This window comes from Polyergus mexicanus, unplaced genomic scaffold, assembly GCF_030449975.1.
Source record: "Polyergus mexicanus isolate NDT 795.1 unplaced genomic scaffold, iyPolMexi1.0 SCAF_17, whole genome shotgun sequence".
Classification (NCBI taxonomy): Eukaryota; Metazoa; Arthropoda; class Insecta; order Hymenoptera; family Formicidae; genus Polyergus; species Polyergus mexicanus.
In genome coordinates this window covers 3,228,079-3,248,542 of record NW_027223337.1, presented here as the reverse complement: position 1 = coordinate 3,248,542, position 20,464 = coordinate 3,228,079, and the positions used below count along the sequence as shown (strand labels likewise).

Sequence of the window (20,464 nt, the reverse complement as noted above, 5' to 3'; positions counted from 1 at the left end):
AAAACTTGCGTACATAACAATCTCAGCTTTGTGCGCAGAAAAACGAATATCCTCAATTTCCTTGATGTTGCACTAGGATTTTCGTCTAAACTCACTTACTGACACGTAACTAAGACGTTCCGAACAATCAAAACTTGCGTACATATCGATTTTAACAATGGATGCCGAGAAGAGGTTTTTCTCAGTTTCCTTGATGTTGCACAAGAATTTTCGACTAAACTCACTTACTGACACGTAACTAAGACGTTCCGAACGAACAAAACTTGCGTACATAGCGATTTTAACGTGTGGCCTTCACTTGGACACAGTACAATTGGACACGGTGCAAATGGACACGTTACAAATGGACACGAGATTGTGCACACGGTTCAATTGGACACAGTGCATTTGGACACAGTAATTTTGGATACAGTAGCTTTTGGACACATAAGAAAATACGCATCGTTTACTTGGACACCGCTCACTTGGACACTGTTCATTTGGACACCGTTCGTTTGGACACAGAAAAATGCGCACCGTTGTTTGCCCACCGTTCGTTTGGACACCGTTCATTTGCCCACCGTTCGTTTGGACACCGTTCATTTGCCCACTGTTCGTTTGGACACCGTTCATTTGCCCACCGTTCGTTTGGACACCGTTCATTTGCCCACCGTTCGTTTGGACACCGTTCATTTGTACACAGCACATACGCACTGTTTGTTTGAATATGTAACAGATAGAGAGAAATAAAAATCATTTTGGGAAAATATAATCAGTATTCTTATAACATTTTATACTGGTAAATCTATATAAAATATGAAATCGTGAAAAGGAGATACATTTGAAGGTTATAATATCAGTCAAAATAAAATATATTCATACTTATATATCTCTGATACTGATGTCATTAATTTTACATTGCTTTTAGCACTTTGTTTAGCCTTTCGCATATTTGAATGTCATGCATGGATACAGTGGGTTCCGCCCCCCCCTGCGGGGGGGCACCACTTCCGCAAGATATAATCTAACCCAAACCTATTTCTTATTTAAAACAAAAATTTGGTGTGGATTACGTCGTATAACTTAAATCAAATTTTGGTGTCCAAACGAACGGTGTCCAAACGAACGGTGGGCAAATGAACGGTGTCCAAACGAACGGTGGGCAAATGAACGGTGTCCAAACGAACAGTGGGCAAATGAACGGTGTCCAAACGAACGGTGGGCAAATGAACGGTGTCCAAACGAGCGGTGGGCAAATAACGGTGTCCAAACAAACGGTGTCCAAATGAACGGTGCGCATCTTTCTGTGTCCAAACGAACGGTGTCCAAATGAACAGTCCAATTGAACGGTGTCCAAGTAAACGATGCGTATTTTCTTATATGTCCAAAAGCTACTGTATCCAAAATTACTGTGTCCAAATGCACTGTGTCCAATTGAACCGTGTGCAAAATCTCGTGTCCATTTGTAACGTGTCCATTTGCACCGTGTCCAATTATACTGTGTCCAAGTGCACCACTCCCGGGGAGCACTAGCCTCCCCCAGGTCGAAGAAATAAAAATGTTGATAATAAATTGCCCCGGCTGACAGACCGGGGCAATGTACATCACAATCACAGCATTTCGCCCCCGGGCCAATCACAGATAAGAGGTCGGAGATAAAAGGATCCGGGGGCGCGCACGCGGCAAAGATTAAATAAAATTAAATATGTAAATCGCGGTGCATTCATACTCGACTAAAATACAATAGTAGGTACGCGGCATTCATACTCGGAACAAATAGGCCCACACAACATGCAATAAAATATAAAAACAAAACAGGGTAAAATAATAAATAGAGCAGGGCAAGACCCTGCTCCCTCGCCGCTGCGAGCAAATAAATAGATAGGAGTGGGCAAGGCAACGCACTAAATAAATTACGCGACACACAGACTCGGAACGCAGAGAAAATAAATAGGACGAAGAGGCATGAAGTGCCGCACCTACGCATTGGTGGGCCAACGCCGGCGAATCGCGCGGGGGGGTGTCGCGAGCACCCCCTCAGCCGAGGGGTGGGAAGGAGCGGCGTACTGGCGCACGCCAGACACGTGCTCCACGTAGATGTCCCTAGACCAGCGAATGGTATCCGAGACCATGAGGCGGCGCATCATCGAGGCGTAGGCGTTGCCGATCCTAAGCACTCTCAACACCGCCTCATTCCTCGGATCCCACGAGCCAAGGGCACCGACGACGAAGGCCGTCACTACGACGCGATATCCCCGCCGCTGGAGCTCCTCAGCCAAGGGCGAGTACTTGGCAACTTTCCTCGCCCTAGCCTCATCGAAGGACACCCAGCGGTTTTCGAAGGGGATCGTCACGTCGCAGATGACGACACACTTGGAGCGCTCGTGCCAGACCACAAGATCGGGCCGTAGCTCCCCAAGTTCGCCCTCCATGCCCTCAAACCGCCGGTTTACCCGCTTCTCCCCAGGCATACGGCAAGCCTTCCAGAGGCGGTGCAACACGGCGTCGTGCCTCAGCTGAATGGCGGCGGAGTGTACCCCACAATGACCTAAAACTTGGGGAAGGGTCTCGGCTGCTGCCCCGCAACGCCGACACCTTCGGTCTGCCTACCCCCAACGGCGTGCACCGTTGAGAGGGAGGACATCCAATTTGGCGCGATGGATAAAGCGCCAGTCGGCGAAGCGAGTAAAGCTGCCGCCGCGGACATAGTGATTACTCACGCCCGCCCGCGACGACACCTCGAACACCTTCCCCTGGTCCGGCTTACGCAACAGCGTACCCGAATAGAAAGCCGCCACCGCTGAGCGCAGACGAGTAACCACCTGGTTACGAGCACCAGGTGGCACCTTTACCGCGTCGCCTCCGGGACGTCGGCACCCGACAATGAGCTCCTCGGTCGCCTCACACCATTCCCACCGAAGGGACAACCTCTCGGACTGCCTCCGCGTAGCATTCCGAGCCGTCGACCACAGGGAGCGCTCCCCTCCCTCGCGTAACCTCCCCTCCTGCGAACCAGAAAGGAAGGCCGCGATGTCCTCGTTGGTCGGAGGACCGCCAATCCGTCTGGCCACAACTCTCCGCAGAGACGCCCACGCGAGCGTCCTGACCGCCGCGCCGCCAGCCGTAAGCATACGGAAGACGTGCGCGACGGACAGGACGTCCGCGAGGTCAGCTAGCGGAAGTAGCCCACAACCCCCTCGTTTCGGGGGGAGGTAGACCACTTCCGCGCTGGCTCTCTGCGGGAGGTTGAGCCAGGCCTTGGCTTTACGGCGGATCTCTAGGTCCGCCGCCTTCAGGGGACGCTTCTCCACTGTGGCCCCCCGCAGCAGAAAGTCCATACGCGGCAGGATGTTAGTTGCCACTACCTCCAGTTTCTGCCACGGAGCAAGGAGGGATCGGTCAACCGCGCGAAGATCCTCAAGGAGGCCCCCGATAGTAGCGAATGGCGTTTGGTCGACCGAGCAACCCGTCGGAATACCGAGATGGTGATACGGCTCACCGGACGCAAGGGGATGGACGGGCTCTCCCTGGATTTCGAAGGTCGTCGGTAGGACCCCGCTGCCTGCTCCTGCACCGATGTGCAGGGTGGCACATTTAGCAGGGTTGAACCGCAACCCCACCGACGATGCTCCGTCCTCTGCAGCAGCCAGAAGCCGCTGCATTCCCTCGGGCGTATCGGCAACGAGTGCAATGTCGTCCGCATACGCTAAAACGCTAAAGCGCGAGCCCAATAGATCGAACCCCGCATCGACATCGGTAATTGCACGCAGTACCGAGTCGATAGCGAGGTCAAATACTATCGGGCTCAGCGGACAACCTTGCCGAACCCCCGAACGAACAGGGATGGGGTCGGTGAACCCGTCGGCCGCGCGCACCCGCGTGGTGCATCCCTCATACATGGACTGCCATGTACGAACGATGCCCCCCGGCACCCCGGAGCGAACGAGAGCACGGCGGATCACCGCGTGCGGGACCGAACCAAACGCGTTGGAAAGGTCCAGCCACGCGACGACCGCCTGCCGCCTAGTCCTCCGCGCATCAGTCAGGATCTCCTGCAGGACAAAATTGTGCTCAAAGCACCTCTCGTCCCGCAGGAATCCCTTCTGTGCCGGACTAAGCTTGTTGTTGGTGACCGCCCAGTCGGTCAGACGATCGGCAACAAGCGCCGCGAAAAGTTTGGGGGCAGTGTCCCCCAGCGCGAGAGGGCGCCAGTTTTCTAACATGTCCCGGTCGCCTTTCTTATACACCAATACGGTGTTGGAGGTCTTCCAGGACGCTGGGACTGCCTCGAGCCGATAACACGCATTGAATAATGCGGTGAGGAGCCGCACTCCCGGATCCGCTCCACGAAGGTCACGGTAAGTGATACCGTCGGGACCCGGCGCAGAATTCGTTATACGCCGGAGCCGACGGTCCACCTCCAACTCCGTGAAGGGATCCAGGAGCGCGGACTCCCCCTCATCGGCCAAGGGGTCAGCACGCTCCACCTCCGCGCCCAGGCCGTCCAGGAGTTCGCCGCCGCGGTATAGCCCTTCGAAGTACGCCTGAACCCGCTGTCTCGGCACTTGGCACGATTCAGCGGGCCCCTGCAGCACTTCTCGGACCGCCTTGCGACGGTTCGCCCTGTACAGTGCCTGTATGCGCGTAGCTTCGCGCACCCAGCCCCCGCGCCCTTCTCCCTGCTGCTGGGGACCGGCCGGTGCCGGCCCCCTCCTGACGCCGTCTCTCGCCGGCACCCCCCCCCCTCACCCCGACGCGCCCGCGCCTCACGCGACCGATCCGGACGGTCGCGGGCGCCGGGTGCACCCCCGCCAACCGCTCTCGCTGCATCCTCCCCGAAGAAGGTGGCGACAGCAGCCGCCACCTCCTCCAGGTCCGCAATCGAGGCGACGGCCTCCACCCGCCCGACCAGCGCGTCACGGGCAGCCACACGTTGCCGCCTGTGCTGTCTTGCGACAGCCGCAGGGGCCGGTTGGCCACCGGACGGCAAGCCGGGCGGGGGGTTAGCACGTCGCGGGTTTCGGTGGTGCCCCCCGCCCCCGCTCCTAGAGACCGGCGGTGCCTCACCGCTCGCTCCGGAGCCGCCGGCTACGGGAACGCCCCGCCGACGGCCCATCACCCCAGGGACACTTACTTGGGCACTCGGATGTCCCGCGATGCCTTCTTCAGCACGCTCGCCCGGTGCCCCCTCCACGCTGGTCCCCGGCTGTGGGATGCCCGCGGCAGCCCCTCGAACAGAGCGGACCAATGTCCGCTGTAGGACGACCGCGCAGGGTCGTATGTTGTGCGACGTTGTTACATTCGCCGGCGTTTGTGGCGGATGACCGGGCGTCCGCCTCAGCCCCACCGGCGCCGGATCGTCGCTCCCGCTGGAGTCGCCGCTCCACCTCCTCCTCGCTCTTCGCCCCACGTGCCTCCTCCACGGCCCACCAGAGTCCCCCTCGTCCTCCGATGGCGATGAGGGGGGCGCCGCCCCCTGTTGCCGCCGCACCTCCTGCCCGGGTGTTGTGGGTGTTGAAGGAAGGCGCATCCCGCCGACCACCTCCAACGGTGACCCCTCCAAGATGGTCGGGAGGGGGGAGGGTCTCGATGGGGTGACCCTCCCCGCGGTGTACCCCGTGGCCATCACGGGGGACCCGCATGTCGATGTGGTCACCGTCTGGGTGGTCAGCGTGGCGGATCCCGACGCTGCAGGCAAAGCTGGAGGTGTAATGACCCCCGCGCACACGCCGCAGATGGAAGGCGGCGTGGTGGGGGTCATTCGGGGGGCGGGGTCCCTCGTTGCGGGGTGGGCGTCCTCGCCCCACCCCTCGCCCCCCCGGATGCCTGCAGCGTCAGCGCGGCACTGAGATTGCGTACCGCGGTGCCGGCTGGGGATGTCATCACCGGCTGGGCCCCCCTGGTGTTCCTCCCTGAAGAAGGGGGCCCCCGCGGTACGCCCCTGGCCGATGGTCGGGCCAGGGGGCCCGTCCGTGGCGCGCACTTCTCGGCCGGCACGCTTGACGCCCGAGATCTGCTTCTTGTTGTGGGACCCCCACAGGATGTCGTCGGGGGGGTCCTCTCGGGCGTCCTCCTCCAAGCGCCCCCCATGCCGCCGAAGGATGGTGAATCGGCGGCAGGGGACCTCCTGGGGGGCGCGCGTGCCGGTCTGGATGCGCCGCTCTTCACGAGAGGCGCGCTCGTGGAACGCCGCAAATTCCGGTTATATATGGGCCCCGCCTGGCTGGTGGTTGACGGCGGGGCCCCTGCGGCACTCCCTGTAGATGATTTGCCCCCGCTGGATGGTCTGCGGGGGCTTTTGCGCGCCTCTCTTGCCGCTTGTCCGGACGGGCATCTCCTATTGGCCGCGCCATCTTGCCCTGTGGATCCGCCTTTATCCTGTGGATGCGCCTTACCTGTAGTTGCGGCGGCCGACGTCCTCCTCGTGGCGGCGCCCAATATGGCGGCTGTCATGGCGGCCTGGGATGTCAAAATGGCCGCCCCACGTGTTGATGTTGTGGCCAGCGACGGAGATGTTCTTCTTGTCGCTGGCCCCGCTGCGGTGACAGCCGCGTATGAGGGGGACTCTCCTGCTGCTCCGGATGGTGTGTGAGCTCCCGTGGATGATGTAGTTGCAGGTGGTGATGTTCGTGTGGACGTCGTGGCCGCGGAGCGTGACGTGGGTGGCCGCGAGGAAGTGAGGCTTCGCGACGATGCTCCAGCCGACGCCGATGCAGATGGGGCCGATGCAGAGGCCCGGGTCCGCACACCTGAAACTCCACCAATATTATTTAAAGTTCTCTGTGCTCCGCGTACTGTGCGACACGCAGCTTCCGTCCGGGGGACGTGCTCCTTCTCAAAATGTTCTTTAACGCGTCGGTAGGGGACCGCGCCTGTCCCCCTATAGTCGCATATGGAGCACACATACGCTATTGTGTCCCCCGGATGAAATTTACGTATGTGACGCGATAGATGCTGCGTGTCGCAGAAGTCACCCCTCGACCTGACGTTTCGGTCGGTGCTGCCCCAGCATCGCGGGCAACATACCCGCTCCGCCAAGGGGTACGTCAGCACCACCTCCAACGGGCTCTGCGCCATAACAACAATTAATAAATAAATAAATAACAATAAATAAAGTTAAGACGCGCGGCAAGCGCGGAACCCCGCGCGCGGAACGCGGAGGCGGCACGCGGCGGGATAACCTACACACGTGTGTATGCAGGCACCCCGCGGCGGCGGATCGCGATGCGGCGCCCCGCCGTCACAACAACAGGTGCAACGATGCACCGCCGCACCGCGATGCACCACACGCACGCACCACACCCGCGCACCGCACACTCACCGCACTGCCGCACGTCACTCTCGGCGCAGAGCCCCAGGTCGAGGGAGCCCTAACCACAAAACTCGCGGAGCACACGCGCCGCGGCACTTCACTTTTACGCACGCGGAAACACAAAATCACAATGTCGCTTCCCGGCAAAACGAAAATCGCGGACACACACTCGCGGATTTAAAATATACAATAAATAAAGCTTCTCTGAGCTAAGTCAAACACTCTATATATGACTAGAAGCCCACGCGCGAGAGAGAGGTTAGGTGCACGTGGGCACCCCGAGGATCCAGCGTATCGCACCGAACTTCGGAAACCTGGTGCAAGCAGGTTATCTGCCACGGGGTTGATACCTAATAACCTGATGGGGTTGTGCTTTACCAGATTATTAGGCCGTTCCTGACGGTACTGCAATGCCAGGCCGACCCGCGGCAGAGTCGGAGCAAGCTCCGGTCACCCGCCAGGTTCCAAAAATCAGTTTAATATTCTGAATCCCCTATGGGGATTGTATCAGATATTAAGCTGATAAGAACAGATAAATTGCCGTTTATTTCACAATTAATGTTCCCCGGGGGGACAGCACCCCCCCGGGGTGCGAATACAATTAAAAGCGGCAATTAGCCGCGCGCAATATGATTAAAACTATGGGCGGGAGACATTAGCCCCTCCCGCCAGTGGGCACTAAAATTAACGCGCTGGGGGAGCACTAGCCTCCCCCAGGTCGGCGGTATAAAAAGATGATAAATAGATTGCCCCGGCTGACAGACCGGGGCAATGTACATCAGGATCACAGCTGTTCGCCCCCGGGCCAATCACAGATAGGAGGTCGAGAATAAAAAGACCCGGGGGCGCGCACGCGGCAAAAATATAATTAAAAATAAATATGTAGATCGCGACGCACACACACTCGGCTAAAATACAATAATAGGTACGCGGCATTCACACTCGGAACAGACAGGCCCACACAACATGCAATAAAATAAATAAACAAAACAGGGTTAAGAAATAAAAATAGAGCAGGGTGGGACCCTGCCCCCTCGCCGCCGCGAGCAAATAACTAAATAGAAGTGGGCAAGACAACGCACTTAATAAATTACGCGACACACTCACTCGAAACGCAGAACAAATAAATAAATAAAAACGAGGACGTTGGAAGTGCCGCACCTACGCATTGGTGGGCCAACGCCGGCGAATCGCGCGGGGGGGTGTCGCGAGCACACCCTCGGCCGAGGGGCGGGAGGGAGCGGCGTACTGGCGCACGCCAGACACGTGCTCCACGTAAATGTCCCTAGACCAGCGAATGGTATCCGAGACCATGAGGCGGCGCATCATCGAGGCGTAGGCGTTGCCAATCCTCAGCACCCTCAGTACCGCCTCATTCCTCGGATCCCACGAGCCAAGGGCACCGACGACGAAGGCCGTCACTACGACGCGATATCCCCGCCGCTGGAGCTCCTCAGCCAAGGGCGAGTATTTGGCGACTTTCCTCGCCCTAGCCTCATCGAAGGACACCCAGCGGTTCTCGAAGGGGATCGTCACGTCGCAGATGACGACACACTTGGAGCGCTCGTGCCAGACCACAAGATCGGGCCGTAGCTCCCCAAGTTCGCCCTCCATGCCCTCAACCCGCCGGTTCACCCGCTTCTCCCCAGGCATACGGCAAGCCTTCCAGAGGCGGTGCAATACGGCGTCGTGCCTCAGCTGAATGGCGGCGGAGTGTACCCCACAATGACCTAAAACATGGGGAAGGGTCTCGGCTGCTGCCCCGCAACGCCGACACCTTCGGTCTGCCTCCCCCCAACGGCGTGCACCGTTGAGAGGGAGGACATCCAATTTGGCGCGATGGATAAAGCGCCAGTCGGCGAAGCGAGTGAAGCTGCCGCCGCGGACATAGTGATTACTCACGCCCGCCCGCGACGACACCTCGAACACCTTCCCCTGGTCCGGCTTACGCAACAGCGTACCCGAATAGAAAGCCGCCACCGCTGAGCGCAGACGAGTAACCACCTGGTTACGAGCACCAGGTGGCACCTTTACCGCGTCGCCTCCGGGACGTCGGCACCCGACAATGAGCTCCTCGGTCGCCTCACACCATTCCCACCGAAGGGACAACCTCTCAGACTGCCTCCGCGCAGCATTCCGAGCCGACGACCACAGGGAGCGCTCCCCTCCCTCGCGCAACCTCCCTTCCTGCGAACCGGAGAGGAAGGCCGCGATGTCCTCGCTGGTCGGAGGACCGCCAATCCGCCTGGCCACAACTCCCCGCAGAGACGCCCACGCGAGCGTCCTGACCGTCGCGTCGCCAGCCGTAAGCATACGGAAGACGTGCGCGACGGACAGGACGTCCGCGAGGTCAGCTAGCGGAAGTAGCCCACAACCCCCGCGTTTCGGGGGGAGGTAGACCACTTCCGCGCTGGCTCTCTGCGGGAGGTTAAGCCAGGCCTTGGCTTTGCGGCGGATCTCTAAGTCCGCCGCCTTCAGGGGACGCTTCTCCACTGTGGCCCCCCGCAGCAGAAAGTCCATACGCGGCAAGATGTTGGTAGCCACTACCTCCAGTTTCTGCCACGGAGCAAGGAGGGATCGGTCAACCGCGCGAAGATCCTCAAGGAGGCCCCCGATAGTAGCGAATGGCGTTTGGTCGACCGAGCAACCCGTCGGGATACCGAGATGGTGATACGGCTCACCGGACGCAAGGGGATGGACGGGCTCTCCCTGGATTTCGAAGGTCGTCGGTAGGACCCTGCTGCCTGCTCCTGCACCGATGTGCAGGGTGGCACATTTAGCAGGGTAGAACCGCAACCCCACCGACGATGCTCCGTCCTCTGCAGCAGCCAGAAGCCGCTGCATTCCCTCGGGCGTATCGGCAACGAGTGCAATGTCGTCCGCATACGCTAAAACGCTAAAGCGCGAGCCCAATAGATCGAACCCCGCATCGACATCGGTAATTGCACGCAGTACCGAGTCGATAGCGAGGTCAAATACTATGGGGCTCAGCGGACAACCTTGCCGAACCCCCGAACGAACAGGGATGGGGTCGGTGAACCCGTCGGCCGCGCGCACCCGCGTGGTGCATCCCTCATACATGGACTGCCATGTACGAACGATGCCCCCCGGCACCCCGGAGCGAACGAGAGCGCGGCGGATCACCGCGTGCGGGACCGAACCAAACGCGTTGGAAAGGTCCAGCCACGCGACGACCGCCTGCCGCCTAGTCCTCCGCGCATCAGTCAGGATCTCCTGTAGGACAAAGTTGTGCTCAAAGCACCCCTCGTCCCGCAGGAATCCCTTCTGTGCCGGACTAAGCTTGTTGTTGGTGACCGCCCAGTCGGTCAGACGATCGGCAACAAGCGCCGCGAAAAGTTTGGGGGCAGTGTCCCCCAGCGCGAGAGGGCGCCAGTTTTCCAACATATCCCGGTCGCCTTTCTTATACACCAATACGGTGTTGGAGGTCTTCCATGACGCTGGGACTGCCTCGAGCCGATAACACGCATTAAATAGTGCGGTGAGGAGCCGCACTCCCGGATCCGCTCCACGGAGGTCACGGTAAGTGATACCGTCGGGACCCGGCGCAGAGTTAGTCATACGCCGGAGCCGACGGTCCACCTCCAACTCCGTGAAGGGATCCAGGAGCGCGGACTCCCCCTCATCGGCCAAGGGGTCAGCACGCTCCACCTCCGCGCCCAGGCCGTCCAGGTGTTCCCCGCCACGGTACAGCCCTTCGAAGTACGCCTGAACCCGCTGTCTCGGCACTTGGCACGATTCAGCGGGCCCCTGCAGCACTTCTCGGACTGCCTTGCGACGGTTCGCCCTGTACAGAGCCTGTATGCGCGTAGCTTCGCGCACCCAGCCCCCGCGCCCTTCTCCCTGCTGCTGGGGACCGGCCGGTGCCGGCCCCCTCCTGACGCCGTCTCTCGCCGGCACTCCCCCCTCACCCCGACGCGCCCGCGCCTCACGCGACCGATCCGGACGGTCGCGGGCGCCGGGTGCACCCCCGCCAACCGCTCTCGCTGCATCCTCCCCGAAGAAGGTGGCGACAGCAGCCGCCACCTCCTCCAGGTCCGCAATCGAGGCGACGGCCTCCACCCGCCCGACCAGCGCGTCACGGGCAGCCACACGTTGCCGCCTGTGCTGTCTTGCGACAGCCGCAGGGGCCGGTTGGCCACCGGACGGCAAGCCGGGCGGGGGGTTAGCACGCCGCGGGTTTCGGTGGTGCCCCCCGCCCCCGCTCCTAGAGACCGGCGGTGCCTCACCGCTCGCTCCGGAGCCGCCGGCTACGGGAACGCCCCGCCGACGGCCCATCACCCCAGGGACACTTACTTGGGCACTCGGATGTCCCGCGATGCCTTCTTCAGCATGCTCTCCCGGTGCCCTCTCCACGCTTGTCCCCGGCTGTGGGATGCCCGCAGCAACCCCTCGAACGGAGCGGACCATCGTCCGCTGGAGTACGACCGAGCAGGGTCGTATGTTATGCGATGATGTAGAATTCGCCGGCGTTTGTGGCGGATGACCGGGCGTCCGCCTCAGCCCCACCGGCGTCGGACCATCGCTCCCGCTGGAGTCGCCGCTCCACCTCCTCCTCGCTCTTCGCCCCACGTGCCTCCTCCACGGCCCACCTGAGTCCCCCTCGTCCTCCGATGGTGATGAGGGGGGCGCCGCTCCTCGATGCCGCCGCTCCTCCTGCCCTGGTGTTGAGGGGGTTGAAGGAAGGCGCATCCCGCCGACCACCTCCAACGGTGACCCCTCCAAGATGGTCGGGAGGGGGGAGGGTCTCGATGGGGTGACCCTCCCCGCGGTGTACCCCGTGGCCATCACGGGGGACCCGCATGTCGATGTGGTCACCGTCTGGGTGGTCAGCGTGGCGGATCCCGACGCTGCAGGCAAAGCTGGAGGTGTAATGACCCCCGCGCACACGCCGCAGATGGAAGGCGGCGTGGTGGGGGTCATTCGGGGGGGCGGGGTCCCTCGTTGCGGGGTGGGCGTCCTCGCCCCACCCCTCGCCCCCCCGGATGCCTGCAGCGTCAGCGCGGCACTGAGATTGCGTACCGCGGTGCCGGCTGGGGATGTCATCACCGGCTGGGCCCCCCTGGTGTTCCTCCCTGAAGAAGGGGGCCCCCGCGGTACGCCCCTGGCCGATGGTCGGGCCAGGGGGCCCGTCCGTGGCGCGCACTTCTCGGCCGGCACGCTTGACGCCCGAGATCTGCTTCTTGTTGTGGGACCCCCACAGGATGTCGTCGGGGGGGTCCTCTCGGGCGTCCTCCTCCAAGCGCCCCCCATGCCGCCGAAGGATGGTGAATCGGCGGCAGGGGACCTCCTGGGGGGCGCGCGTGCCGGTCTGGATGCGCCGCTCTTCACGAGAGGCGCGCTCGTGGAACGCCGCAAATTCCGGTTATATATGGGCCCCGCCTGGCTGGTGGTTGACGGCGGGGCCCCTGCGGCACTCCCTGTAGATGATTTGCCCCCGCTGGATGGTCTGCGGGGGCTTTTGCGCGCCTCTCTTGCCGCTTGTCCGGACGGGCATCTCCTATTGGCCGCGCCATCTTGCCCTGTGGATCCGCCTTTATCCTGTGGATGCGCCTTACCTGTAGTTGCGGCGGCCGACGTCCTCCTCGTGGCGGCGCCCAATATGGCGGCTGTCATGGCGGCCTGGGATGTCAAAATGGCCGCCCCACGTGTTGATGTTGTGGCCAGCGACGGAGATGTTCTTCTTGTCGCTGGCCCCGCTGCGGTGACAGCCGCGTATGAGGGGGACTCTCCTGCTGCTCCGGATGGTGTGTGAGCTCCCGTGGATGATGTAGTTGCAGGTGGTGATGTTCGTGTGGACGTCGTGGCCGCGGAGCGTGACGTGGGTGGCCGCGAGGAAGTGAGGCTTCGCGACGATGCTCCAGCCGACGCCGATGCAGATGGGGCCGATGCAGAGGCCCGGGTCCGCACACCTGAAACTCCACCAATATTATTTAAAGTTCTCTGTGCTCCGCGTACTGTGCGACACGCAGCTTCCGTCCGGGGGACGTGCTCCTTCTCAAAATGTTCTTTAACGCGTCGGTAGGGGACCGCGCCTGTCCCCCTATAGTCGCATATGGAGCACACATACGCTATTGTGTCCCCCGGATGAAATTTACGTATGTGACGCGATAGATGCTGCGTGTCGCAGAAGTCACCCCTCGACCTGACGTTTCGGTCGGTGCTGCCCCAGCATCGCGGGCAACATACCCGCTCCGCCAAGGGGTACGTCAGCACCACCTCCAACGGGCTCTGCGCCATAACAACAATTAATAAATAAATAAATAACAATAAATAAAGTTAAGACGCGCGGCAAGCGCGGAACCCCGCGCGCGGAACGCGGAGGCGGCACGCGGCGGGATAACCTACACACGTGTGTATGCAGGCACCCCGCGGCGGCGGATCGCGATGCGGCGCCCCGCCGTCACAACAACAGGTGCAACGATGCACCGCCGCACCGCGATGCACCACACGCACGCACCACACCCGCGCACCGCACACTCACCGCACTGCCGCACGTCACTCTCGGCGCAGAGCCCCAGGTCGAGGGAGCCCTAACCACAAAACTCGCGGAGCACACGCGCCGCGGCACTTCACTTTTACGCACGCGGAAACACAAAATCACAATGTCGCTTCCCGGCAAAACGAAAATCGCGGACACACACTCGCGGATTTAAAATATACAATAAATAAAGCTTCTCTGAGCTAAGTCAAACACTCTATATATGACTAGAAGCCCACGCGCGAGAGAGAGGTTAGGTGCACGTGGGCACCCCGAGGATCCAGCGTATCGCACCGAACTTCGGAAACCTGGTGCAAGCAGGTTATCTGCCACGGGGTTGATACCTAATAACCTGATGGGGTTGTGCTTTACCAGATTATTAGGCCGTTCCTGACGGTACTGCAATGCCAGGCCGACCCGCGGCAGAGTCGGAGCAAGCTCCGGTCACCCGCCAGGTTCCAAAAATCAGTTTAATATTCTGAATCCCCTATGGGGATTGTATCAGATATTAAGCTGATAAGAACAGATAAATTGCCGTTTATTTTACACAATTAATGTTCCCCGGGGGGACAGCACCCCCCCGGGGTGCAGTACAATTAAAAGCGGCAATTAGCCGCGCGCTATATAATTTAAAACTATGGGCGGGAGACAATGGCCCCTCCCGCCAGTGGGCACTACAACTAACGCTCTGGGGGAGCACTAGCCTCCCCCAGGTCGGAAGAAATAAAAAGTTGATAATAAATTGCCCCGGCTGACAGACCGGGGCAATGTACATCAGATCACAGCAATCGCCCCCGGGCCAATCACAGATAAAAAGGTCAGAGATAAAAGGACCCGGGGGCGCGCACGCGGCAAAGAAAATAAATAAAATTAAATATGTAAAAACGCGGCACACACATACTCGGCTAAAATACAATATTAAATACACGGCATTCACACTCGGAACAAACAGGCCCACACAACATGCAATAGAATATAAAAACATAACAGGTTAAAATAATAAGTAGAGCAGGGCACAACCCTACTCCCTCGCCGCTGCGAGTAGATAAATAAGTACAAGTGGGCAAGACAACGCACTTAATAATTTACGCGACACACACACTCGGAACGGAGAAATAAATAATACGAGGACGCATGAAGTGCCGCACCTACGCATTGGTGGGCCAACGCCGGCGAATCGCGCGGGGGGGTGTCGCAAGCACCCCCTCAGCCGAAGGGCGGGAGGGAGCGGCGTACTGGCGCACGCCAGACACATGCTCCACGTAGATGTCCCTAGACCAGCGAATGGTATCCGAGACCATGAGGCGGCGCATCATCGAGGCGTAGGCGTTGCCAATCCTCAGCACCCTCAGTACCGCCTCATTCCTCGGATCCCACGAGCCAAGGGCACCGACGACGAAGGCCGTCACTACGACGCGATATCCCCGCCGCTGGAGCTCCTCAGCCAAGGGCGAGTATTTGGCGACTTTCCTCGCCCTAGCCTCATCGAAGGACACCCAGCGGTTCTCGAAGGGGATCGTCACGTCGCAGATGACGACACACTTGGAGCGCTCGTGCCAGACCACAAGATCGGGCCGTAGCTCCCCAAGTTCGCCCTCCATGCCCTCAACCCGCCGGTTTACCCGCTTCTCCCCAGGCATACGGCAAGCCTTCCAGAGGCGGTGCAAGACGGTGTCATGTCTCAGCTGGATGGCGGCGGAATGCACCCCGCAGTGCCCTAAAACGTGGGGAAGGGTCTCGGCTGCTGCCCCGCAACGCCGACACCTTCTGTCCGCCTCCCCCCAACGGCGTGCACCGTTGAGCGGGAGGACGTCCAATTTGGCGCGGTGTATAAAACGCCAGTCGGCGAAGCGAGTGAAGCTGCCGCCGCGGACATAGTGATTGCTCACACCCGCCCGCGACGACACCTCGAACACCTTCCCCTGATCGGGTTTACGCAACAGCGTACCCGCGTAAAAAGCCGCCACCGCTGAGCGCAGACGAGTGACCACCTGGTTACGGGCACCAGGTGGCACCTTTACCGCGTCGCCTCCGGGACGTCGGCACCCGACAATGAGCTCCTCGGTCGCCTCACACCATTCCCACCGAAGGGACAACCTCTCAGACTGCCTCCGCGCGGCATTCCGAGCCGTCGACCACAGGGAGCGCTCCCCTCCCTCGCGCAACCTCCCCTCCTGCGAACCGGAGAGGAAGGCCGCGATGTCCTCGTTGGTCGGAGGACCGCCAATCCGCCTGGCCACAACCCCCCGCAGAGACGCCCACGCAAGCGTCCTGACCGCCGCGTCGCCAGCCGTAAGCATACGGAAGACGTGCGCGACGGACAGGACGTCCGCGAGGTCAGCTAGCGGAAGTAGCCCACAACCCCCGCGTTTCGGGGGGAGGTAGACCACTTCCGCGCTGGCTCTCTGCGGGAGGTTGAGCCAGGCCTTGGCCTTGCGGCGGATCTCCAGGTCCGCCGCCTTCAGGGGACGCTTCTCCACTGTGGCCCCCCGCAGCAGAAAGTCCATACGCGGCAGGATGTTGGTTGCCACTACCTCCAGTTTCTGCCACGGAGCAAGGAGGGATCGGTCAACCGCGCGAAGATCCTCAAGGAGGCCCCCGATTGTGGCGAATGGCGTTTGGTCGACCGAGCAACCCGTCGGGATACCGAGATGGTGATACGGCTCACCGGACGCAAGGGGATGGACGGGCTCTCCCTGGATTTCGAAGGTCGTCGGTAGGACCCTGCTGCCTGCCCCTGCACCGATGTGCAGGGTGGCACATTTAGCAGGGTTGTACCGCAACCCCACCGACGATGCTCCGTCCTCTGCAGCAGCCAGAAGCCGCTGCATTCCCTCGGGCGTATCGGCAACGAGTGCAATGTCGTCCGCATACGCTAAAACGCTAAAGCGCGAGCCCAATAGATCGAACCCCGCATCGACTTCGGTAATTGCACGCAGTACCGAGTCGATAGCGAGGTCAAATACTATCGGGCTCAGCGGACAACCTTGCCGAACCCCCGAGCGAACAGGGATGGGGTCGGTGAACCCATCGGCCGCGCGCACCCGCGTGGTGCATCCCTCATACATGGATTGCCATGTACGAACGATGCCCCCCGGCACCCCGGAGCGAACGAGAGCGCGGCAGATCACCGCGTGCGGGACCGAACCAAACGCGTTGGAAAGGTCCAGCCACGCGACGACCGCCTGCCGCCTAGTCCTCCGCGCATCAGTCAGGATCTCCTGCAGGACAAAATTGTGCTCAAAGCACCCCTCGTCCCGCAGGAATCCCTTCTGTGCCGGACTAAGCTTGTTATTGTTGACCGCCCAGTCGGTCAGACGATCGGCAACGAGCGCCGCGAAAAGTTTGGGGGCAGTGTCCCCCAGCGCGAGAGGGCGCCAGTTTTCCAACATGTCCCGGTCGCCTTTTTTGTACACCAATACGGTGTTGGAGGTCTTCCAGGACGCTGGAACTGCCTCGAGCCGATAACACGCATTAAATAGTGCGGTGAGGAGCCGCACTCCCGGATCCGCTCCACGAAGGTCACGGTAAGTGATACCGTCGGGACCCGGCGCAGAGTTAGTCATACGCCGGAGCCGACGGTCCACCTCCAACTCCGTGAAGGGATCCAGGAGCGCGGACTCCCCCTCATCGGCCAAGGGGTCAGCACGCTCCACCTCCGCGCCCAGGCCGTCCAGGTGTTCCCCGCCGCGGTACAGCCCTTCGAAGTACGCCTGAACCCGCTGTCTCGGCACTTGGCACGATTCAGCGGGCCCCTGCAGCACTTCTCGGACTGCCTTGCGACGGTTCGCCCTGTACAGTGCCTGAATGCGCGTAGCTTCGCGCACCCAGCCCCCGCGCCCCTCTCCCTGCTGCTGGGGACCGGCCGGTGCCGGCCCCCTCCTGACGCCGTCTCGCGCCGGCACTCCCCCCTCACCCCGACGCGCCCGCGCCTCACGCGACCGATCCGGACGGTCGCGGGCGCCGGGTGCACCCCCGCCAACCGCTCTCGCTGCATCCTCCCCGAAGAAGGCGGCGACAGCAGCCGCCACCTCCTCCAGGTCCGCAATCGAGGCGACGGCCTCCACCCGCCCGACCAGCGCGTCACGAGCAGCCACACGTTGCCGCCTGTGCTGTCTTGCGACAGCCGCAGGGGCCGGTTGGCCACCGGACGGCAAGCCGGGCGGGGGGTTAGCACGTCGCGGGTTTCGGGGGTGCCCCCCGCCCCCGCTCCTAGAGACCGGCGGTGCCTCGCCGCTCGCTCCGGAGCCGCCGGCTACGGGAACGCCCCGCCGACGGCCCATCACCCCAAGGACATTTACCTGGGCACTCGGATGTCCCGCGATGCCTTCTTCAGCACGCTCTCCCGGTGCCCTCTCCACGCTGGTCCCCGGCTGTGGGATGCCCGCAGCAACCCCTCGAACCGAGCGGACCATCGTCCGCTGCAAGACGACCGAACACGGTCGTAAGTTAGGCGTCGTTGTTGAATTCGCCGGAGTTTGTGGCGGATGACCGGGCGTCCGCCTCAGCCCCACCGGCGTCGGACCATCGCTCCCGCTGGAGTCGCCGCTCCACCTCCTCCTCGCTCTTCGCCCCACGTGCCTCCTCCACGGCCCACCTGAGTCCCCCTCGTCCTCCGATGGTGATGAAGGGGGCGCCGCTCCTGGTAGCCGCCGCTCCTCCTGCCCTGGTGTTGAGGGGGTTGAAGGAAGGCGCATCCCGCCGACCACCTCCAACGGTGACCCCTCCAAGATGGTCGGGAGGGGGGAGGGTCTCGATGGGGTGACCCTCCCCGCGGTGTACCCCGTGGCCATCACGGGGGACCCGCATGTTGATGTGGTCACCGTCTGGGTGGTCAGCGTGGCGGATCCGGACGCTGCAGGCACAAACGGTGGTGTAATGACCCCCGCGCACACGCCGCAGATGGAAGGCGGCGTGTTGGGGGTCATTCGGGGGGGCGGGGTCCCTCGTTGCGGGGTGGGCGTCCTCGCCCCACCCCTCGCCACCCCGGATGCCTGCAGCGTCAGCGCGGCACTGAGATTCCGTACCGCGGTGCCGGCTGGGGATGTCATCGCCGGCTGGGCCCCCCTGGTGTTCCTTCCTGAAGAAGGGGGCCCCCGCGGTACGCCCCTGGCCGATGGTCGGGCCAGGGGGCCCGTCCGTGGCGCGCACTTCTCGGCCGGCACGCTGGACGCCCGAGATCTGCTCCTTGTAGTTGGACCCCCACAGGATGTCGTCGGGGGGGTCCTCTCGGGCGTCCTCCTCCATGCGCCCCCCATGCCGCCGAAGGATGGTGATTCGGCGGCAGGGGACCTCCTGGGGGGCGCGCGTGCCGGCCTGGATGCGCCGCTCTTCACGAGAGGCGCGCTCGTGGAACGCCGCAAATTCCTGTTAAATGAGGGCCCCGCCTGGCTGGTGGTGGACGGCGGGGCCCCTGCGGCACTCCTCGTTGCTGTTTTGCCCCCGCTGGATGGTCTGCGGGGGCTTTTGCGCGCCTCTCTTGCCGCTTGTCCGGACGGGCATCTCCTATTGGCCGCGCCATCTTGGGCTGTGGATCCGCCATTATCCTGTGGATGCGCCTTACCTTTAGTTGCGGCGGCCGACGTCCTCCTCGTGGCGGCGCCCAATATGGCGGCTGTCATGGCGGCCGATGGTCTCAAGATGGCCGCCCCACGTGTTGATGTTGTGGCCAGCGACGGAGATGTTCTTCTTGTCGCTGGCCCCGCTGCGGTGACAGCCGCGTATGAGGGGGACTCTCCTGCTGCTCCTGGTGTTGTGCGAGCTCCTGGGGATGATGTGGATGTTGCAGGTGGTGATGTTCGTGACGTCGTGGCCGTGGAGCGTGACGTGGGTGGCCGCGAGGAAGTGTGGCTTCGCGACGATGGTCCAGCCGACGCCGATGCAGATGGGGCCGATGCAGAGGCCCGGGTCCGCACACCTGAAAGCCCACCAATATTAGAAATTGTTCTCTGTGCTCCGCGTACTGTGCGACACGCAGCTTCCGTCCGGGGGACGTGCTCTTTCTCGAAATGTTCTTTGACTCTTCTATAGGGGACCGCGCCTGTCCCCCTATAATTACATATCGAGCACACATACGCGATAGTGTCCCCCGGGTGGAATTTTCTGATATGACGCGATAAATGCTGCGTGTCGCAGAAGTCGCCCCTCGACCTGACATTTCTGTCCGTACTCCCCCAGCATCGCGGGCAACACACCCGCTCCGCCAGGGGATAAGTCAATACGACTTCGAGCGGGCTCTGCGCCATAACCACAATTAATAAATAAATATATAAACAATAAATAAAATTACGACGCGCGGCAAGCGCGGAACCCCACGCGCGGAACGCGGAGGCGGCACGTGGCGGGATAACCTACACACGTGTGTATGCAGGCACCCCGCGGCGGCGGATCGCGATGCGGCGCCCCGCCGCTACAACAACAGGTGCAACGATGCACCGCCGCACCGCGATGCACCACACGCACGCACCACACCCGCGCACCGCACACCCACCGCACTGCCGCACGTCACTCTCGGCGCAGAGCCCCAGGTCGAGGGAGCCCTAACCACAAAACTCGCGGAGCACACGCGTCGCGGCACTTCACTTATACGCGCGGAAAACACGATATCACAAGTCGCTTCTCGGCAAAACGAATATCGCGGACACACACTCGCGGAATATATAAATATACAATAA

General features: G+C 61.4%; 1 protein-coding gene and 2 pseudogenes across 1 annotated transcript; all 3 read right to left on the bottom strand.

Moving 5' to 3' along the window:
• Positions 1-5,736: 5,736 nt before the first annotated feature.
• LOC138940821 (mucin-1-like) lies at positions 5,737-7,056 on the bottom strand. Its single transcript, XM_070310043.1, has one exon. The coding sequence runs from the start codon at positions 7,054-7,056 to the stop codon at positions 5,737-5,739; it is 1,320 nt and encodes a 439-aa protein (XP_070166144.1).
• Positions 7,057-7,671: 615 nt separating this feature from the next.
• LOC138940934 (U2 spliceosomal RNA) lies at positions 7,672-7,851 on the bottom strand (annotated as a pseudogene).
• A 6,313-nt stretch (positions 7,852-14,164) lies between these two features.
• Positions 14,165-14,346, bottom strand: LOC138940924 (U2 spliceosomal RNA; annotated as a pseudogene).
• Positions 14,347-20,464: the final 6,118 nt, after the last annotated feature.

What these genes read in the sequence shown, in the direction of transcription:
- LOC138940821 (XM_070310043.1), bottom strand. Translation starts at nt 7,056, where the DNA reads ATGGCGCAGAGCCCGTTGGAGGTGGTGCTGACGTACCCCTTGGCGGAG.